General features: G+C 33.0%; 1 protein-coding gene across 1 annotated transcript in view; it reads right to left on the bottom strand.

The window, feature by feature from the left end:
- The window catches only part of LOC124368946 (protein disulfide-isomerase A5), a 40,466-nt gene extending 24,098 nt beyond the window's left edge, over positions 1–16,368 (bottom strand). Inside the window, exons 1-7 of the mRNA XM_046826513.1 lie at positions 15,981–16,368; positions 11,171–11,391; positions 8,501–8,705; positions 6,394–6,504; positions 5,839–5,951; positions 2,876–3,044; positions 299–466 (exon numbers count right to left, since the gene is read on the bottom strand). Of these exons, the coding sequence (XP_046682469.1) occupies positions 299–466; positions 2,876–3,044; positions 5,839–5,951; positions 6,394–6,504; positions 8,501–8,705; positions 11,171–11,391; positions 15,981–16,007 (1,014 nt within the window). The 5' untranslated portion in view covers positions 16,008–16,368. The remainder of the gene's footprint in view (positions 1–298; positions 467–2,875; positions 3,045–5,838; positions 5,952–6,393; positions 6,505–8,500; positions 8,706–11,170; positions 11,392–15,980) is intronic.
- Positions 16,369–16,689: the final 321 nt, after the last annotated feature.

Here is a 16,689-nt window from a genome sequence, read left to right as displayed (position 1 = left end):
TATAGGGAATTTCCTAAAAGACTTAGCACTGGGTGGCATAAAACCAAAAGAAAACCCAGTGGTTAAATAGGGCATAATATGGCGACAGAAGGTAAAGATAAGACAGGGAATTTGATATTTAAGCAGAGATTAATTTTCAATATTTTGGCCTAAACATAAACTTAAACAGGACAATAAGGAAGTGTACATACACAAGCAGGATTTCATGTTGTAGTAGGTGTAGGAATAAATTTAAGATAAAGTTTCTAAAACAGAAATTAAAACAATAAAATCAATGTTGAAAAGAAATACACAGTACCTTAAAACGATCAGACAAGGCATTTTCTTTAGTAGCATCTACAGCAGCAACTACTCCGTTATTGAGCTGTTTGCTGCCCACAGCTGCTGCTTTCACCCACTCTGGCTTGAGGTTCTTGCAGTGACCACACCATGGAGCGTAAAACATCACAAGGGTTGACGGATTCTCCTATAAGACATACAAGTTATGTGTAAATGTGTGGTAGTTATGTAAATCAACAATTACTGTACATTGTATGAACTGTCCAAGAGTGAATGACTGGGATGAAATTTGTTTGAAAAGGACAAATCATTTTTGGAAACAAAAAATATTTGTCTTATTGGTAAAATAAGACAAAGATAAAGAAAATTTCAAATAATTCGGACCTATGTGTATTTACACACATAATTGTAATAGTATACATAGAATATACCCATATGGTTGAAATGTATACACAGAAACAATCTTAATAACCACCTTAACGTTTGAGCGCTGATGTTGTAGTTTTACGGAACAGCAAAACTCTGGTAGAACGCAAATACCACAGTTTGATTAACGTTTCTGACTTAATTATATGGTGTAATCTATATTTTTACATGTTCTGCTTAATCTGTAATGTCTATAGAGATGATAGTTACACAATTCTGAACTAGAATGGAAGCAATGTATTGAATCAGCTTTTTGATATGGTAGAAGCTGTTGGTTTGTGTTGCAAAAGCCCATCATGTAAAATAACATGAAGAAAACAAGGAACTTACTTGCATGTAAACATATTATATATATATATATATATATATATATATACACGAGGTCCAATCAAAAAATATCCGACCTCGTCGTGTATCGCGGCTTCTGCTGCCAATAATGAGATAAGATTTGTTGCGACAATAGTTCCTACTATGATAAGGAAAGGTACAAAGTCTTATCTTGATCCCCCGACTGGTTCGCCGGAGACGGGTCAGTATGTACTGATAAGTCAAGTGCGCGTATCGGTTTTCTCTAACTGTGAAGATGACGGAAAAAGTGGAACAACGTTATTGCATTAAATTTTGCGTGAAACTCGGAGAAAAACAAAGTGAGACCATTCGGAAAATTCAGCTAGCATTCGAAAATGAGGCAATGAGTGTTACGCAGATTAAAGAGTGGTATAACCGTTTCAAAAGTGGTCGAACCTCGGCAGAAAGTGACGTGCGTTCGGGCCGACCAAAAACAAGTCGAACTCCGGAAATCATCGAGAAAGCAAAAGTTTTGATCTGTGAAAATCGTCGAATGACTGTGGAGGAAGTAAGTACTGAGTTAGATGTCAGTTTCGGATCAGCTGAAGCAATTTTCACGGATGACTTGGGATTGCGCCGGGTAGCCGCAAAATTTGTGCCACATTGCTGACAGACGAGCAGAAGCAACGGCGATTGGATGTTGCTGAGGACATGCTGCAATGTTGTGAGGATGATGCGGACTTTTTGACATCGATAATAACTGGAGACGAAAGTTGGGTCTATGGATATGACCCTGAGACCAAATTTCAGTCATCACAATGGCAGTCTCCCCAGGATCCTCGGCCAAAAAAAGCAAGGCAAGTTCGAAGCAATGTCAAAGTGATGCTTACTGTTTTTTTCGACCACCGTGGAGTTGTGCACCATGAATATGCCCCTGAGGGTCAAACTGTGAATGCACAGTACTATTTAAGTGTCCAACGTCGTCTCCGAGATGCGATTCGCCACAAAAGACCTGACTTGTGGGCGTCTTAAAATTGGCGGCTACACCACGACAATGCGCCAGCTCATTCTTCCCAGCTCATTCGAACTTTTTTGGCGAAACACGGCACTCCGCAAGTTCCTCAGCCTCCGTACTCTCCAGATATGGCTCCATGCGATTTTTGGCTCTTCTCCCCACCTCAAAAACCATTGAAAGGCACCAGATTTGAAAGTCGAGAAGCAATTATGAAAAAAAACGACGGCTGATCTCATGGCGATACCGAAAAGTGATTTTCAAGACTGCTTCCAGAAGTGGAAACCTCGCTGGAATCGTTGTGTTGCTTCTCAGGGTGCTTATTTTGAAGAAAATTAACGCCAGCTTTTTTCAGGTAACTTCAGTTTTACGTTGCACCAAAAGGTAGGATACTTTTTGATTGGACCTCGTGTATATATATATATTAGTATAATGAAAAATCAACTAAAACTCTTTTATTATACCCTTATAGTTGAATTTTTATTATACTAATATAAAGATAACCCTATAATGTGGAGTTAATAACATAACATTATATATATAAAAATAGTTTATTACTTGTGAAAATCACTAAAAACAACCATAATTACATAAAGGGGCATGTAATTCGAGGCCAACCAGCACTCAAAGTGATAATTTCAGACTTCTGTACCTCCAAAGAGAGGTACTTACAGATTCAAGTATATAGACAAATGTAAAATGTAAAAAATGTGTAGATTGTTTCATTTCATTACCAGAATAAATTATTCAAAGGTTTTCCATATGTTCAGAAACACTCTTCAGTTACGTTGTAAAGGCCAAATTTCATTGTCAAAAAATTAGCTGTTTCATCATCTGACTTCACAAATTGTACAAACTATATCCACATACCTTAATGAATTGATCAAATGTATCTGTAGTGAGATGTTTCACTTCTGATGGTTCCTCAGACCAAGGAGTCTCTTTGACTTTGACAGGGACTGCTGTTGGGTCCTTCATAAACTCCACGATCTTATCTTGCTTGTTTTCTCCCTCATAGGTTGCCAAAATTTCACCATTCCTACAAACGAAACAAAATTTAAGTAGGTATTATTTTAACTTTGGTGTATTGTTTTTCAGTTAATTATTTTTATTATTTATTTACTTGAACCTTTTGCGCTTGAAAGACCAGCAGCACTGGCCACATCAAGGTTGCAGACACCTTACGTTAGTTTTGCGGTAGTTTGTTCTTGCAACTCGTATGGTCAGTACAGATGGCCGCATTACTTTTATTGACATCTCGGCGGCCATATTTGTTATTTGCCTCCCAAGATCGGAATTATTTTTCAATATCCTCTGCGTTATTTACATAGTAATTTAAAATGTTTAAAAAAATTAAAAATAATTTTAAATTAGTTTCTAAATGAATCTTTCTAATACAAAGTTAAACATACTGTACATTTGGTAAATTATATCTTATATGTATATTGTTAACAAAGATATGAAAATGAAATGTTATAAAGTAGACCTTTACAGTTATATTATACCCAGACATGAACCAGTTTACATTTTTCTCAGTCTTTACATTTTTTACAGAATAAAACGTTTAAAAATACATACCTATGTGTAGTCAAGAATAGTTAGCACATGTCTTCTAGTAAAACTTTGTAGGTTTCTATCCCTTCAGTGGATAGACCCACTACCTGTCATTCGTCTTATTTGCACAGTCAATGTTTAGAGAAGAATTATAGGCTAATTAAAAATTTACTGCTTTACCTAAAAATTACTTTTAAATAAAGCTGCTCGATAAGTTTTAGCACTCACCATTCATTATTAAACAAAGAGAATATTAGAAAATAACTGCTATGTTTATTGGGCAGTGGTGCTGGCCTTACGAGATATGCACGTATTTTATCTTGGCCAGTACACAGCTGGAAATACGAGCTAACATTATGGCAAAAATTAATCCACTTTTCCGACTAGATGGCGGTGGCCAGCAGAGTTAGCCATATGAGCTCCAAGTATAAATTATAAATACTGCCTTCGAGTGCATAGGGTTAGCTTGAAACTGACTTGATATGTGCCTTGTTGAATTCAATAACAATGCTTTTGATAAATACACTAACTAAGGAGGTATACATGAGTTTTTATCTAAAACTTAATTTTGATACATTTTAGTTGTTTAAAAAAAAGCAAAATATAATTATTAAATTTTAATTTCCCCCAACTCGTCTCACAAACTTAAAGAATCTTCATTGCACTTGCCTTCAATAAAATGATTACCAATAGCTCTTCTATTGTTACACAGATATAATTTCACTTACAATATCTTTACTTAAATTTATGATTTCACTCATGTTTTAAATTCAAATAAGAAATACCAAGATCTACATCATGTAGCCTAATATTCAGACAACTAACCAAACACAGCTGTGCCATGTTGTTAACTGCAGCTGATATTGAAGAAACAAAAAACACTCAATTAATCATGACCAGGACCTACTAATATCAAATGTAGAGCTAAGCATAATAACAACTGACGGTATAAAAGGGTTATACAAATCAAACCATGTCCATACAATCTTATTGAACACTGGTGAATTTTGACTACTCACTGTGTGTGTTGCGAACATTAATCCACACTTGGTAAGCTAGAAAAAATTAAGGAATATGTTTATAAGAACAAAAAAACCCGGGTGCACTGCCAAGTATTACAAAAGGTTTGGTTTGAAGTGCAGGGTGCCTTGTGTCAAAAATTGACCTTAACCTGTGAAGGTATTCAATGTGTAAATATTGAAATCCATTCTGACTATCTAAATTTAGTTGTGTTATTCCTCCAGAAATAAAAGTACATTCATCATCTGACAGGCTACTCCCAAGTCGCAGAAGTGATCTTCTGTCCAATTTCAATTTTCAAAACCAATATGAAAATGTTTTTTCTTCCTGGGTAGGTTTATTTGGCTATCAAGAAGTTATTTTTCAAGTCATATGAATCCTTAATTATCAGAACAGAAAGACTGCCTGTGGAATGTCGATCTAAGAGGTGGTTCACAGGACTTAAATAAGCTAATAAGGGTTGGAACATCTTGAAAAATGGAGAAATTGGATTGGATACGACCTTATGAAATTCTCTCATTAGTCTGCTATCGTATACTGGATTGGCTATATTGTCTAGTATCGGGAGCCACTGAAAGAGTTGGCCATAAGGGTGCTAAGTTATCGTCTTCATGGTACTGTTAAGTTTAACATCATCTTCATTACACTGCTACGTTTAACATAAACTTCTCTCACTTAACACTGATAAACAAACAAGAGCACAGTATTCTGCAGAAGGATAGACTAGGCACAAAGCTTTTGTTCACTCCTTAAGATTATTCTGTTAGATGCTGTAACATATTAACCCTAGTTTTTGCCTTGCATGCTCTCTTTTCAGATGGCTTTATAAGGTAGGTCTGAAAGTATATATCCAAGTGCTGTAGTTGATTTTTGTGTTCGAGCTGTATATAATTAATTCAGGTGTTAAGTTTGTTAGCCATTTTTTTATTTATTTACAGCTTGATAAAACATGAGGAAAGGAATGTCATGAGAGTACATTTTGTATGTGTGGATCTCTGTATTGTGATGCAATAATAATATCATTAGCATACAGGATAAACTTTATACACTGTGATATTGGAATTGCAGCAGTATAAACATTAAAAAGAGTAGGAGGAACAAGGACCAAACCCTGTGTAAGGCTATCAGAATCTGCCTAAAGCTACTCTCCTCACTACTTATAAAATCCTTAATCAATTTTGTATTTAACATACAACTGTAAAAAAGGGCAAAGAATTATATTATAAAGCTGTACTATAAGGCTTTTTCTAACAACTTACTTGAAGTAGTGTACAGTAGGAAATCCTGTGATATTGTACTTGGTCCTCATGCCAGTGTTCTCTGCTCTGTGGACATCCATGGCTGCCAACACACCTAGCCCATTCTCCTTCACCTTGTGACAGATAGGTTACTCATGTTATAGTTAAGAAATTTCCTTAAACATTTAATGACCTTAGGAAAACATACAGAGAAAATACAGTTATGGTATTTGAACTACCTAGCCTATTGAGTATGTAGTTCAAGGAGTCATAAGCTCACACAGATGAAAAATATAGATACAATGCATATGTATTCTAATTCATAAGATACCTATTTAATTTATCATTTTAAATCATTTATGTTTATTACATTTTTCACATACTATTTTATGCATGTATTCTTCAATCACTTTGTGTAAAAAGTTGTTTATAGTGTTAGAACAAATAAACATAAAATAAAAAGAAGCAAGCTCTGGATTATACACTTAAAATATTCTAAAGCCAATACATCAACATTTGCTACAGTATAAAGAATTATTCCTGTTAAATATTATGAGTAACAGTAAAAGAACCTACTTTGGCTGCAGCAGCAGCGTATTCAGGCTTCATTTGCTTGCAGTAAACACACCACGGGGCATAAAACATGACAAGGACTCGCTTGTGTTTCTTCAACAGCTTACTAAGATTCTGAAAACCAATAAAACATTTCGACTTACAATAATGAATAGACGTTATTTGCTATATACTATAAGTTGGGTTTTTTATCTGTCTAAAATCTTCAAATTTGAATAATTTTGTCTGGAAAACATTGCATATAGCACTCATTAATCACAAGATCCACACGATTAAACCCCTCATAACTCCTCATTCACTCTAACAATACTACAAGTACATTTTGTATATAAAATCTAAATTGTATTATAGACAGAAAACACAGAGAATGGTTTTTACATCGATTTTGGGTGATTAGCTTTCATAAAGTAGAAATGACTGCCCTGCCCATTACGTTTTTTTTGGAGTTATTTTGTGACCCCATACACGTGAAATGTAATGGAACATATCAAAAAATCAATCATTTATTGTCAGAACACAAAGTGTATAACAACGTCAACAGTTAAAGGATAACAACAATCCACACTAACGTATAATTATTAAATACAAATACATTTTAAAAATACATCAACCCTTAAATACATGTTTTTATTTACTATATTAAAGATTAAAGTCTTTGGTCATTTTGTAAGACATTGTCAAAACGGTAAATATTTTGTTCAATAAAACTAGGCCTAATTTAAAATTACAATTTAACAGTCTAGGTTTAAAATTAACTAAAAATTTACAAAATACAGAGATGCCAGAGGACCGAAACCAGGTTGAAAGTTACCCTATACATCAAAGTACTCACTTACACTATACAAGCATCTTTCAGTCAACCATAACTTAATAGCAATTTTAAACCTTGTTTAGGGACATGCCTTTGACGTCACTAGGTAATGCATTGAATAACTTAATGCCTTGATATATAAAGCTGTTTTGAGTGCTAGAGGAATTATATCTTTTTGTAACAATATTATGCCTATTCCTTGTTTCATAGCCATGAATATCAGTTATATGTTGAAAGCCATAGAGGTTTTCTTTAATGTACATTAGTGTAGAAAAAACATACATTGATGGGAGGGAAAGAATGTCTAATTTTATAAAATATGGTCTACAGTGAGTCAAATCTGGCAAACTGCAAATAAGCCTAATGATTCTTTTTTGCAAAACAAACAACTTATCACAATAGCCAGAGTTTCCCCAAAGGATGATTCCATAGTTTAGCTGACTATGTACAAAGGCATAATACACACTAAGCAGGATGTCCCGAGTTACTTTATTTCTTAAAGATCTTATCAAGAATATGCTTTTTGAAATCTTTGTTGCCACATAATCGATATGATGTTGCCATTTTAAATCACTCTGCATAGGTTGGTGACCAAGTTTTGTATTAAGCTTGGCAAGACCTCGCCGACACTGTTCTAATGATCAAGACAGTAGCACAAGATATTTTGGAATGCTAGGTAAAGGTTGATAATGGAACCTGTGCCGGACAGTTATCAACGAGTACCATTAACAACATAAGTGAAAGAACTTTTGATCTAAAATTGATGTCTTAACTGTCACAGTTACTAAACATTCTGAAAACTCACACTTGTTCTATTTAATACAATTCTGTCACAGCTCAGTGGCCCATGAGCAGAATAAAAAAAAAATGGATTAGCCTCTCCTTTTTCAAAAACACAAAAAAGAAAAGATTATTACTATGAAAATAAAATCAAGTATAACTTGAGAGTGAGATTAGTAATAAAATTTCACAAATAAAATTGACCAACATAAGTACTTCCTTAACTTTTCTGTGTATGAATGAAAGTTTTTTTTTATCTCCATTAGATAAACCTAAATACATGAACAAATTGCTTTCTGCTTTTTAGAAATGTACTGTAATGATATTCAATCGCAAAATATTTTTTAAAGAGGTTCTTTGTGAAATTGAAAGAATACATCAATTTCCAAACACTAATAACTGAACGCTGACTTAAAATCTGTAATGGTGGGACAACATTAACAATTATCACTGACTGTTTTTAAAATCATTCATCTTACTTTTCTTAACGTCACAGAAATTGGTGAATGAGCAACTTACCGAAGGGGTGTCCAAGTGTATAACATGTTTGCTGGTAGGTTCCTCCTCCCACGGACGATCACCTGTGGGGTCATTCATGAAGCGCACAAGACTCTTTGTTGTCAGCTGTCGATCGTACACCTTGTGAAATTTGCCATCTTTATAGTGATGCATGACAAACTGATCAGGAGAGGCTTTCAGCTGACGACACAGCTTCTGGCCTGACCTAAAACACATATGCTTGTTCAACGTATGTTTCAACCCAAAATCTGTGTGAAGGGATTTACAGTAACTGGTGTAAGAACTGTTCTCCTATGGAACTTCAAAGGATTTAAGACAGGAATTGTATTAAGAAAGTTACACATACAATCTTAAACAAAATACTGTATTGTGAAGGTGTGGTTACTTAAACAAAATACTATGAAATGTTGAAATACGAGGGCTGTCTTGAAAGTAATAGACGTTTAGAAATAAAAATTTACCAAATTGAGAGAAAAATTGTTTTTATATACATTTGAAAGCTACATTCTTAGGCTAATTTTCAACATAATCCCCATTCGAGGCACTTATCATGGAGCAAAGTTTTTTATCCTACTTTTGAAGAAATCCGCTGCCTGAGATCTTAACCACCAGTTAACATCGGCGTGAAGTTTGGCGTCACTATCAATGCGCTGTCTTCCTAGCAAAGGTTTCATTCCTGGAAAGAGGTATTAATCACTTGGTACTAGATCTGGGCCGTATGGAGGATGACCAAACATCTTCCATTCAAAATCATAAAAGACCAGTCAGGTACGACTGGTTGTGTGTGGATGTGCAATGTCATGAGGAAAACAAAAATGTTAAGCTCAGTTTTCCTTGAAACTTATTTGATAATGCCCTCCACAGTTTTTTCAGTATTTTACAATACCTTTCTGCATTGATTGTTGAGCCTCATTAAAGGATATCAACCAGAATTGGAAAAAGTTGCTGAGAGTTTCGCAAAACTCTTTAGTTTTTGAGTTTTTTGCGTGTATTCCCATTCCATAAACTGCCATTATGAAATGAACAAGAAGTTCATTATCATGGTTATTGTAATCTTTAAAGAAATTCAACCATGCAGCAAGCCTTTGTTTTTTGTGGTCTTCAGTAGGCCAAAGGAATTTTGGAACCCATCTGGCATAAAATTTGTGATAGTCAAGCTTCTCCACAACAATATCACGAACTAATACCATGACTAGGAAATGGTAATTTTCATTGATTTTCGTCAACAAGTCTTCAGTAACCAGGCTAGGCTGACCACTGCAATCCTCATTATGAATATTGATGAGGCCATTAAAAAAAAATCAGTATACACTATCTCAGTCTGTTTTCACAATAGATTTTTATTGGTTTGAAGTTTTTGTCAATAAAAATCTAAACACGGAATTTCACATGTGGCAGGATTTTAAACTGCAACACACATTTTAACTAATCATAGTGAGAAAAGTAGGAGAGATACAAACCACCGCTATCACAGCTTGATGCAAACTTAAGCGTAGGGATCTTTTTACCTCAGGATGGGAGCTCTAGCCCCGACCATTACTGAGCTAGTCTCAAACATCTGTCACTTCAACAACCTTTATAAAATTTAAAAAATAATGTAAAGAACTTCAACTTGCAAATTCTTATCAAGTTCCATATTATATCAAGTTATCATAATATCATATATCAAGTTATTGCACATACATTTTTTATTGGTTACATTTTAATTTTTTTCTGTCTATCTCCAAAGTAATGGTAATTTGTTCATTTCAAGAATGTAGGCATAAGCCCACTTTTTAAAGAAGTGATAGTTTGTTAGAGCCCCAAAAACCTATTAACCCTTACAATGACAAAGTTGTAATTTGCACTAATCATCATCAACTAATTACGTCACAGCTCTGATAGTTATACCTTGATACAGATTAAAAGTTACAATATTATAATCAGAATATCCCAATCTTTCAATGTAACTTTTAATGTTTAGTAGAAAAGACTTTTATGTACACACAAATATTTTTTCTTTTACTGTACAATGAAAACTGACAACTTTTCACATGTGACATAAACTCAACAGCTGTTTCTGTTTGATATCTGTAGTTTTTTTTCTTGTTTTTTGTAATTATTTTATTTGTAAGCAAAAGTATATGTGTATATTTTTAAGCATAAAAATGTGAACATTTTGAATATTTTGGATTTGTGAATAAATTTAAATGTGTTTATTTTAGTGCCATGAAATTTAAAAAATCTATTTTGATAAAACAAAGTTTTAACTTCTGATCATCAAACATATACCATTTTAATAAGTACATTTTTAATTATTTTCCCATTGTAGGTTTGAATTTTTGGAGTAAATTGATGTATAACTCAATAAATAGTTTTACAGGAAAAAAATGCTGAGCCAGTTAAGGCACAAGTGCGTTCCAGCCAGACGGTTACAAAGTATTCAGTAGCAGTCAGATGAGATGACTATAACAAGTCTATAATACCTAACAATTCTTGGCTCGCACATTCTCTTCTATACAGCCTATCTCTGTATCTTTGGAAAATATATTATTATTTAAAGAGTTTGTTCTGAAAAAGTCTATTGTGATAAAACTTATTTATCTGGAGACTTGAAAGTACAGCATGCATAAAATCAACAAGACAGTGATTTTTATACAATTAAATAAAATATAACTAAGTTAGACATACCCTGAGCAATCAATCAAGATCATGGTGCCGATGCCTCTGACCTCTGATGCTGCTTCCTTGAAGGCCTTATAGATGTCATTTATGGCGTTCCGAGATTGGGCAAACAAGACCAGAACATTGGTCCGAGTGCGCAGCAGCTGTTTGAACAACTTCGGGTCCGAGAATTCTTCCACAGGGTTAAGTTTGTTGCATTGTGCAAGAAGTGCACTCAACAAAACAAACTGCAAAAACACCATCCATTTTCAATGTTATACAATTAAAGAGGGCACTATTTTTTTTGTCAATTGTTTCCAGCTACGTATAAAAAGGCAGTCAAAATAGGCAAGAAATATTTTAGCATGGCATCCCAAGCAAGCCATCAGGAAACTGATAACCACTTTCCCCTTAGAAAATCACCAAATTTTGGCTCTCTTTATTCTACATTCATTTTTATATAAATTTTGTGTGTATTATTATGAGATATACCATAATCTCACCAAAAATAGTTCGATTTTGGATCTTGAGTTTCAATCCCTCCTCTACACCCCGCATCCGGTACTGCCAGCTTTATGTGTATAAAAAATTACTGATCTCAATAACAGTTGCAATAAACAAACATCATTAGATCTTACCTTTAACAAATATATGTACATTAGATTTCACTTATCTGTTTTTCAGACAACATGTACATTAAAGAGACAGTTGTGACCACAACCATGTCATAGCGAGAACAGCTAGTGGTCAGAAGTGATATGGCTCATTGCTTCAAATTTCATCGAACTATTTTGGTGTGGTTTGCTCTAGTACATTTGATGGAGCCAAACAGAAAAATAAAGAAATTAAGTTTATATTCTGTTGAATTAGTAGAGACCTTAGTTACTTGAGACTGGCTTTATACTGCAAATAAAAATACTTTTAAATTAGACAAAACAATAGCGTACATTACATACTAATTGGTACATTTGTTATAAAAGAATAACTAAATATTAAAAAATATTTTAACTTAAGCTGGTAAGTGCTTGAGAATTGCATTCAAATTCCAGTCATTTAAAGGGCTGAAACTTACATACCACACTTTAACATATGAGTCTGAATAATGTATATGGTTACACAATCGCTAAGTGGAGACGCTGAACCCCCGTGGCCCAGTAAGCTAAGAGGACAACTAGCTGAGACTTCATTTGAGCTGAGCAAGAGATAAGTAAGGGCTAAACTTAGTGGTCTGACAAGTGCAATAGCTGCTTTTGTTTTTAAAACACATTTACTCTCTACAGAAACCATAACTTGGAACTTAAAATTAAAATTGACATTAAGTTTTCAAATAAAATTTCGGAATGGTTGAATGAACGTACCATGTAAAAGTTAATTTAATGGAGTGAGCAAACCATTACTTCTCAGGGAATCTTGATGTTTGTCCAGAAGTAATTAAATTCATGTGTATAAACAATTCTGTTTACATGTGTTAGGTAAACTAATAATGAAAAATGTCATATGCAAATACTATAGTTAAAACAAGCTAAACTATACCGTAAGTTCACATGTTTTGTTGTAAGAAATTCTTGTTTAGGTTAAGTTGTTATAAGTTAATTATATGGATCTTAAATATAAACATGGAGAAGTATATTGGTTGGAAATAAATAAATAAAAATAAAGTAAGTGATTTTCAAAACTGTTTCTAGCTCAAAAGTAAACGTTGCTAAATTACTTACCTCATTACTTTTCTAACAATAATATTAGGTTTGTTAAATTAACATACAGACCTAGCTGATATTCTAAGCTTGTAGGAAGGCATTCCCACTAGCAATGGTGGAAATTATAGAATTTATTAAACATGTTACAGTTTTAATTAGGTGTTTTGTTACTTTGTTTATTTTTCAACTGTACTTTATTATTACAATCCTCCACAAATTGAGTAACAATTGTATAGGCCTATATCTTCAAAGGTTTTTTTTTTGCAAAGTATAACATATACTTTGTTATAAAAGTGGACTTATTGATTTTTAATTAGCTTTTGAATTTAAGGTTTTATTGGGGTTTTTGCTGTAAAATATGTTTTTAATTTTCAACCTAATTTATTATTTTTTCTAATTTACTAAAGACTATGACAACACCTTATTTCATTTCTATATTATATACATTCACTTATGATTATTTTACATTATTTTGGTTTTTATACATGGTCATGAATCGACCTTGAACCTATGTCCGCATGTATGTATTTCTTTCCACCTGTGGACAGTGTTTGGTACTGGCTGCCAGCCTTTTCGGTGAGACATTGATTGTGAGTGAGTCACACTCCAGTAACCCATCGACATGCCGAAATGGTCAAATCATTGCCAAAGCGAATGCTGTGCCATCGTGGGCACTATCACTATTTTAGCACATTCCATTTTGACCAGAAATTTGGCAATGAAGGGAGTGGGGTGAAATTCATGCTGAAGCTGCTGAAGGCGGAGCAAAAGCAACTTCATGTTGAAGTCTCACAGTAAAGACTCACACAATCAGTGACTACCAACACATCACCACCATTATGGTGTAGTTCATTAACACCATAATCATTGGTGACGGGTCTTGAACACTCACAGATTCAACCATATTGACGATAGTTGAGTCTTCCAAATGGTTAATTAATATAAATGATGAACTGCTTAAATTGTGGCCTTAACAAATTTATAAGTTTTGTGATATATAAATGTTTTTTTTTTTGTTTTACATATTGTGATATATCAATAAAAAGTGAACACAAAATGTATAAATTTGTATAAGGCCACAACATAAGCGAATCATAACTTATGAATTATGACTTGGTGAAGTAGGGGTAGGCATTTAGAAATATTAAGTATAGAACAATCTATCTCGAAAGAGAGGGATTGCTTCTACAATTTGATTAAAACAAAAAAGTACACTACAATATTCTTGAAATTTCCTTTGCCTACTGAAAATTGTTCAAAAATTAACAAGGTGAACCGAACTTTTTGACCACCAGGTTTTGGTTGATGTGAAAAGAACTGATTATTGGTTATCAATATTTTACTCTTTGTTTAAAGTTTGTTATTTACAATGTAAGGTTTGATAGGATGACATGATTTCGGACATATGCCATCGTTGTATCTTCTGTAACCATAACGATAGCAGATGTCCAAAATCCTATTATCAATATTATACTGTTGCGTACTGAGATTGAGGTGAAAATATTGTTGTTCATTTGATAAAGACATTGCTCTGTTATAGAAATAATAACATTTAAATATTGTTATGAAACAAATGTTACTAGTACAGTACTAATAAAAGTACTATAAGTAGTGAGTAAAGACATCACCAAGAACATTGGCGATGAAAAAGCGCTTTTTTGTCAAAATATATTTTTAAACATTAAACAATGTTTCAAATGGCTACAAGATAATGATCTCCCCTTAAGTCCAAACTCCCTTCTATCCAAAGTGTCCAGTTTGTACAGAGGAGATGATGAAAACTAGAATTAAAGGTGGAAATCGAATAGTGTTTCATCACAAGAAAAATCAAGACATACCATGACATTAAAAAAACACCTGAAAAGTCTTTCTTAACACTAAATTTGGTTTAATGAATATATTAACAAGCATGAACTATTTTAGTTAGAACCAAACAAACTATGACTATCTAATAAATGAATGTAGTTTTGACATCATCAGTAGGCTATTTGCAGAAATATCATTGCAGATTGGTTATCATTTTGAAGAAAGGTTTTTTTGTATGGTAATACAAAATATGTTTATAACTACAGTATTATTTTCTATAATATTAAATATCTATATTTCTTTTACATATAAAAATATAGCTTCATCATAGTACAATCTTAAAAGCCAATAACATACTTTGGTTTGACATTATCGTTACAAATTAATTCAAAGTAAAATCATGTGTATGGTATTTGAGTAATGACCACAAGTACAATGACGATGTACATGTGTTATTGTGTCACAAGGTGTCGGACATATTTATCCTTCAAAATAGTCAAAAGTACCTAATGTTTATTGCACTGTTATGTTTGATTGTTACATTTTATAAATATACATAATCAAAATATAAAAACAAACAAACTATACTCTAATTTGAAATATCTAATGCAATTTGGTTTAACACTTTCTATTCAGTAGTTTTAAATAATCATGAATATCGAGGATTCAACAATCATGAATAGCAATGATTCGACAATTATGAATATCCATGATTTGACTGTCGTGGTGGCCGCTTATTATGCTGCAGCCTTACATTGTTCGTTAATAAAATGATTTGATTTTTTAAATGTTCCTACAAAATTCAGTTGAAGATCACATTAGTTCCTATAATTAATCGCAAATTAAGTATTTGAGTATCCAGTTGGGAGATTATTTGTAGTAATTTTAATATTCAAGGCACCAGAGGATGGGGTACAAGAACTTAATTTTTCAATCATAGACAGGTTCATAGAACCCTATCTCAATATTGTTAAATGCCTTTTTATTAAAAGCCTAATAATCCCTTTTTTACCCAGGCACTAAAGTAAGTTATAATGCTAATTCATTTAAGGAGATTAAGTAATACTATGAAATAAATTTGCTGAAGCATGTCTTTGCAATATTATTCATGTTACATTTTTGCCTGTTGGAAACTGTCAAAACATGTTATACACACCTCATCAGGAATAAGACAATGTTACAGAAATTAAAAACAAACTATTCAAAATTACTATATAATTTAATATTGTTTATATAATATACTAGTTACTGTAGACATATTATATTTTGTCTATTATTAAGATTGAAATGTAATGTTAGAGAATTATAATTTCAAGTTGAATGAGTTTACTTACCAGATAAATTAGAAGAATTCTCGTCATTTTCTAAAATAATTAAACTAAATACAGAATTCTAAATTTACGAACATTTTTCCGAGAGTAAAACATATTTATCAATTATTCAGAAACTTGGACAAGATTGGAACGCTACCTCTACATAACCTGCCGGTCAAATAAAGGCAGCCAGCTAAGCCGACGCCAACCTATCCAGAACAGAACTGACACGTCCACTACCACTGACAAACTAACTCGAATATCAGAATCATTGTACGTGAACTAGTAAACTACAAAGAAGAAAAAAACATTCGTTCGGCGGCGTCACAATGTCACAGTAAAACTTGTTCCAAATGGTACAGTTGACACTAAATTCGGGTTAGGGGAGGGTAGAAATCTCAAACAAGTGACATTTCTAATTTGTTAGGGTTAGGACCGATTGATAATAGTCGATTATTATGAGTCTCAGGTTCGCTTGTATAGCTATCGGTTATCGCTACGTTTTAAAACAATAAAATTAATTTAAAACAAAAAAGGTTTGATAATACATTCTTTTGTTGGTCACGAATAATTTTTCACTCTTACTATAAAATATTGCTGCATAGTTATAAACTTGGGATTTGATATGGTTGTGTCTCATTATAGATTATTTTGAAAGTCGGTTAAATTGAAAGAATATATTGTTAATTTCACTGGATTATATTGAACAAAACGTATATAAAATGTGAAT

This window comes from Homalodisca vitripennis, chromosome X (genome assembly GCF_021130785.1).
Source record: "Homalodisca vitripennis isolate AUS2020 chromosome X, UT_GWSS_2.1, whole genome shotgun sequence".
Taxonomy (NCBI): domain Eukaryota; kingdom Metazoa; phylum Arthropoda; class Insecta; order Hemiptera; family Cicadellidae; genus Homalodisca; species Homalodisca vitripennis.
Note: the sequence above shows the minus strand (reverse complement) of the source record. Positions and strands in the feature narration are given on the sequence as shown.